This window comes from Mus caroli, chromosome 13 (assembly GCF_900094665.2).
Source record: "Mus caroli chromosome 13, CAROLI_EIJ_v1.1, whole genome shotgun sequence".
Classification (NCBI taxonomy): domain Eukaryota; kingdom Metazoa; phylum Chordata; class Mammalia; order Rodentia; family Muridae; genus Mus; species Mus caroli.
This window is the reverse complement of record NC_034582.1, coordinates 49,795,126-49,800,932: the sequence shown is the minus strand read 5'-3', so window position 1 is coordinate 49,800,932 and position 5,807 is coordinate 49,795,126. Positions and strand designations below refer to the sequence as shown.

Genomic DNA, 5,807 nt, shown 5'->3' with positions numbered 1-5,807 from the left:
GTCAGGTGGCAATTGGCTTCTCCCTAGCTGTTTGGGGCTTTGGCCAAGTAGAGTCCTCCTGGGGACAATGGGGACTTGGAAGCACATGGACAGGACATGGAGGGAAGAAGGGTGGACAGGAATGGGGGCAGTTTGGCTGTGCCAATGAGGAGCCTCATGGCACAGGCCACCACTGCCCGATGGCTCCAAGTATTTTCTGGGGGTCTGGGCAGCCCCTTGGCTGGGCAAACTAGGGCCTAGCCTGGCAGTGGGGTCCCAGGACCTAAGTCAGATGAGAGAGAAATAAGGGTGCTGCCCTGCCCTGGGTTCCTCCACAGATGTGCTAAAGTCCAAAGAGGATCCATTTGGAAGGAGCGGCTTGGCCGGGGCCGTGCTTCTTTAGGTCGGATCGGGGAGAGGTGTGCTCCTGGCCAGCAGCCGCACCAGGAAGAGGAAAAGAGGAGAGCCCAAACCTCCTGCCCAGATTTTAACCTGGCCAGACCCAGCTAGAGCCTCTCGGAGCTAGGCTCTCCAGGACAGGCTCCCTCTAAATAGCCTTCCTGGAGCCAGACCACTCGGTGCCTCTGCCCTGACCTGGACTCCCACTGGGGGGTTCAGAGGCCAAAGGTCAGCATGCTGGGCAGGGCTGGAATGTGTCATTACTTTGGCTGGCTGGGGACAGTGGTCCTCCTGGCAGTGGGGAGCATGAAGGAATGTATGGGGGGAGTGTCACCACATTAACATAGACCATGGGCTTCTTCTGGTGGGACAACCAATGCCTTTGGCTCTGGGTTCAATGCCCCCTGCTAGAGTAAAGCTATCTTCTTCTTTTCTTCTTCTTCTTCTTCTTCTTCTTCTTCTTCTTCTTCTTCTTCTTCTTCTTCTTCTTCTTCTTCTTCTTCTTCTTCTTCTCCTCCTCCTCCTCCTCCTCCTCCTCCTTCTCCTCCTCCTCCTTTTTTCAAGCTACTTGGGAGTGAAACAGGACTAGAAACCCTGGGATGAAGGGTCTGTCAGGGACTGCAGAGGGGAGGAGTCCTTGACTAGGGTAAGGGGCAGAGGTCGACTAAGGTTTTCCCCTTTGGAACTGAGACTTAACTGAATAAAAAGAAAAGAAAGACTAAGAACACACACACACAAAAAAAAAAAAAAAAAAATCCTAACGTGGAAGGGGCCAGAGGAGGGCGGGTTACTTCTTGAACATGTCCTGCAGCGGCCCTGGCAGATATTTGAGCACTGTGTCCAGGATGCTCTCCTCTTCCTCCTCCTCCTCGTCCCCACAGCCTGCAGGGATGGCCTTCTTGGGTCGGGTCAGGCTTCCCTCACAGGGCTGCTCCAGGGCTGCCTTCTCCTCTGCCTCTTTCTCTTCCTTCTTCTTCAGCCCATACTGGGGGAGAGAGGGCAGAGAGGGGCATGAAGTAAAGTCAGAGAGAGCAGAAGGTTGGCTGTGTGTCTCATCAATACGTTTAAGCTCCCTGGGGAAAGCTGCCTTCCCTGGAGAACTGAGCCCAGTCTTTAGCAGGTGACTGATATAAAAGACCAGGACGCCGCCGTTTCTTTCAAAACTCGCACTTACCAATAATACCCCTTTATCCGTTTGAAATCCTCAAGGTTCTGAATGTTGAATGTCTTCCTACGGTCTGAGGCACATTTCTGTGACAGGGCTGGCTGGCTGAAGGAAGGCTACCTGTGCTCTGCAGTGTGATGCTACTAGACACTAAATGAATGGCATAGGACGGTGGGCCGTAGCTAGCACTGTGTTTTCTATGTGCTTAGTTATGTATAATCCTTGAGGGCACGTTCCAAAGACACTTGTTTTCCTGATGAGAGTGAGGCTCGGGGAGAACCAGGTCTTAGATAAGATCTGGGGCTTAGGGGAGTCAGAGGTGGGGCTTGCAAGGGGGTGCTGACCTTGTCTCGGATCTGCTGCCGGACCTTCTCGCGCTCGGCTTCCATGCGGGCGTGTTTCGCCTTGCGCTCTTCCTCCTGCTGCCTCAGGGCCTCCTGCCGCTCCTCCTCCTTCTTCTGTGCGTCTGGGTCCTTCTCCTCCTCTCCCCCCAGCATCTTCCCCATGTCCTTGGTGGCCCCTGCAGGGATGTGGAGTGGTAGGGGAGGAAGGGGGTGTGGTCAGTGGGGCAGGGAAGGCGGGTGGGTCGAGGGTGCGTGGGGGGTGGGGGTGAGGGAAAGTGGCAGGCTCACCTCCGAGGGCTTGCTTCATGACGAAGTCCATCCTGCAGGCTTTGGTTAATGCTCTCTAGCCCGTGGCTGAATTCGCATTCAGCACTCCTGGCTGGTCTGCCTTTGGGAAATGAGCCCACCTGCAAACGGGGAGATGGGGTTAGATGGAAAGGTCTCTTCCCAGGTAGGGTGTTAGAGACTGACGCAGGACAGCCTTATTCTTGTTCTGACAAGGGATCATCAATTGAGAGTAAGGCTCAATGTCTTGAAGGAAGAAAGAAGAGAGGTATTTATTGAGACTGTATTATGGTCCAGGTGTGAATCTGCAATTAAACAGCTTCTCGTTCCTATTCTGTATTATGTTTTAAGGAGGATTAATTAATTAATCAATCAATTAATTAATTAATTAATCATGTAAATGAGTGTTTGCCTGCATGCAGATGCGTACCAGGTGTGTGCAGTGCCTGTGTAAGCCAGAAGAGGGCGCCAGATCTCTTGGAACTGGAGTTACAGATGGGCTTTGGGACTAGAACCTGTGTCCTCTGCTAAAACAGAGCACCTTTTAACCTTGAGCATCTCGTGGTGGTGTACGCCTTTAATCCCAGCAGTTGGGAGGCAGAGGCAGGCGGATTTCTGAGTTTGAGGCCAGCCTGGTCTACAGAGTGAGTTCCAGGACAGCCATAGCTATACAGAGAAACCCTGTCTCAAAAAACCAAAAAACACAAACAAACAAAACAAACCTTGAGCATCTCTTCGTTCCTGTTTTATAACCTTGATTTTGAACACATTTTTTCTTTCTAATTTGATTAAAGCAAGGAGGGTTGCCATGAAGCTGGATTTGGGAAGAGCTGTGTTTTAATGTTCCCCTCATTCACTCTCTGTCACATGACCTTCAGTAAGTGACACCCCTTCCTTAAGCTCTTGTTTCCTCTTCCCTGAAACAGAAGTAGCAGGGGCAGGGCTACTGTGGAGAGCAGAGAGGAGCCAGGCTGGGCCATTGGCTCAACTCACCAAGCAAATGAGCCTTGCTTGTGGCCCCAGAAAATCAGGGGTGTATGGAAAAAAAAAGGGTATAGCTAGCATGAATGGGAATCTATCCAGACTTTGGAAATTAGACACATAGAAAATAACTTATTTTTCATTGTAATGTGTGTGTAGGTTTTGTGTTTGATAGGTTAGTGTTGATTTTTTTTATTTTGAATCACACGTGAGGGCATTGGGGATATTATCACCTCGGTGCTTATGTCTTGTACAGAGGGAGGTCTTTGGAGGAGCTCTGCTAATCTTAGTTTGATAGCCTTCTCCCTAAATGACTGGTTTTCCCTTTTTATTATATTTTTTTATTGTTTTTTTTTCCTCAGAAGATTTTTCTCCAAATAAAGTCATAATTGGAATGCAGTGTAGAGAAAATGAGCAAGTGGGGGCTAGCAATGGCGGTGGAGGGCCTACAGACGGGACACTGGGACCCTCCTGCTGGAACCCCCACACCTCTAAGAATAGGCCCCAATGCTCTAATTTAGAGTCTCCTATCTTGATTGTTGAGTTGTACTGATTCCTGAAGAATGTCTTTAAATGTTTATTTTAACTTACGTGTATGGTTTCCTTTTTAGTCTGTGTACCACGGGTGTGCTGTCCAGAAGAGCGTGTCAAAGCCCCGGCAGGGTTACACATTGTTGTGAGCCATCATGTGGCCACTGGGACTTGAACCTGGGTCCTCAAGAGCAGCTCTTAACCCCTGAGCTATCTCTCCTGCCCCCGAGTGATACTGATTCTTTAACAGACAGGGCTGCTGCCCACATGGCTGCATCTGAAACTGCCCGGAATTCGATGTGGGGCAGAGGTTAACTGGGTCTAGGCCTACCCCTGCTCCGGGGCCTTTTAGCTCATACAGACTTAAAGTCTCTATTACTTTCTAGGAAGAAAAAAGGGCTCTGGGAAAATGATGACAGAGAATTCTGCCAGGCTGGTTTTTGCAGCCAAGTGGAGTTCAAGGTCACAAGCTATTCGTTGATGGATTCTCTCCGTTTCTTTCAAAATGAGAAATCATTGGCAGACGGAGCTTCTCCTAATGAGGGAATCCAAGAATGCATCTACAGAGTTAGACCACTGCCTGGGATCTTTTTGGTATAGAAAAACCATTATGTACTAGATGAAAAAGTTCCCAAGGGCTTTGGCACCAGACTGGTTAAAGATTCCAGACTGGGTCTCTATGAACACTTCAGCTTGTTCCAGATGCGGCAGCGCTAAGGTGATATTTGTTCTGATATTTAAAGGAAAAAGAAAATGCAGGCCAAGTGTCTGGAGGCGTAGAGGAAACTTACACAAAAGGCAGCCAACGCTGACTACATATTTACGGGACCCCATGAAACCCAAAAGGAATGCAGGCTTTCCAGTTAAAGGCAAGAGGACCTACCCTGACCCAGAAATCTGAGTTTGGAGGTTGCTCAGCTCTGTGGAGATGGCTCCCGTTGATTTCAGACCTTGGGGAGAGGACTTAATTTCTAAGAACAGGAAATGAACGGTGAACAAATGGAGTGGTTTCAGGAACTCTGGAGTCTCTGCGTGGTGTTTACACAGAGCTCAGAGCATTGCCAGGTGGTGGAGGAAGGTGCAGCCTGCCGTCTAATTTGAGAGGATTTCCAGTTGGAAGGCAGGGCACCTGGGCTGGAGCTCAGCTCTGTCCCTGACTTGCTGCACGGCTCTCCTGGGACCAGATGCTCCCCCCCCCCCGCTCCTCTCCCCCACTCCCCTGCAGAAGCCTCCATGACCTAGGCCCGTACCCTCAACAACTCCCTTCTTCCTCCTGAAACTCAGTTCTCTCCTTGGCTCGCATCTCCCCCCACCCTGCCCCTTCCTCCCTAAGGAATTCTGAGGCATACCTTAGCTTGGCTCCTTGGGTCTACTCCGAAGTCCTGTTGTCTAACCTTGGTGTGGCCCTCTTAGCCTTGAGGCGACCACCTTGCTCATCTGCCTGAGAGAGGCCTAAGCTGTTTCTCACTTACTTCCTCTTCTCCTTCTTCTTCTAGTTTTAACTTTTTTAAAAAAATATTATTTATTTATTTATTTATTTACTTATTATCTCTCATATATTACATCCCAACTGCAGTTTCTCCTCCCTCATCTCCTCCTGGTTCTTCCCCCCTTCCCTCTCCCCCACATCCACTCCTCCTCCATTTTCCTTCAGAAAAGGGCAGGCCTCCCAGGGATATCAACCAAACGTGGCATATCATGTTGCAATAACACTAGGCACCTCCCATATCAAGGCTGGATGAGGCAACCCAGGAGGAGGAAAAGGGTCCCCAAAGCAGGCAAGAGTCAGAGACAGTCCCCACTCCCACTGTTAAAGGTCCCACAAGAACACAAACAACAACTCAGCCGAGGACCTGGGTCAGATCCATGCAGGCTCCCTGATTTTTGGTTCAGTCTCAGTGGGCTCCTATGTGCTCGGCTAGTTGATTCTGTGGGCCATTTTCTTGTGGTGTCCTTTACCTCCCTGGCTCCTATAGTCCTTCCTCCCCCTCTTCTGCAGGGTTCCCTGAGCTCCACCTAATGCTTCACTGTGTAACCCCACCTCTTTCTTTTTTCTTTTCTTTCTTTCTTTCTTTCTTTCTTTCTTTCTTTCTTTCTTTCTTTCTTTCTTTCTTTCTTTCTTT

The 5,807-nt window shown here is 49.7% G+C and overlaps 1 protein-coding gene across 3 annotated transcripts in view; it reads right to left on the bottom strand.

Moving 5' to 3' along the window:
- Positions 1-920: 920 nt before the first annotated feature.
- The window catches only part of Cplx2 (complexin 2), a 70,515-nt gene continuing 65,628 nt past the window's right edge, over positions 921-5,807 (bottom strand). For all 3 annotated transcript variants that reach the window (XM_029468453.1, XM_029468454.1, XM_021181049.2), the window contains 3 exons: positions 2,176-2,294; positions 1,888-2,063; positions 921-1,363 (listed from right to left, as the gene is read on the bottom strand). In XM_029468453.1, coding sequence (XP_029324313.1) covers positions 1,166-1,363; positions 1,888-2,063; positions 2,176-2,206 — 405 coding nt within the window. In that variant the 5' untranslated portion in view covers positions 2,207-2,294 and the 3' untranslated portion in view covers positions 921-1,165. The remainder of the gene's footprint in view (positions 1,364-1,887; positions 2,064-2,175; positions 2,295-5,807) is intronic.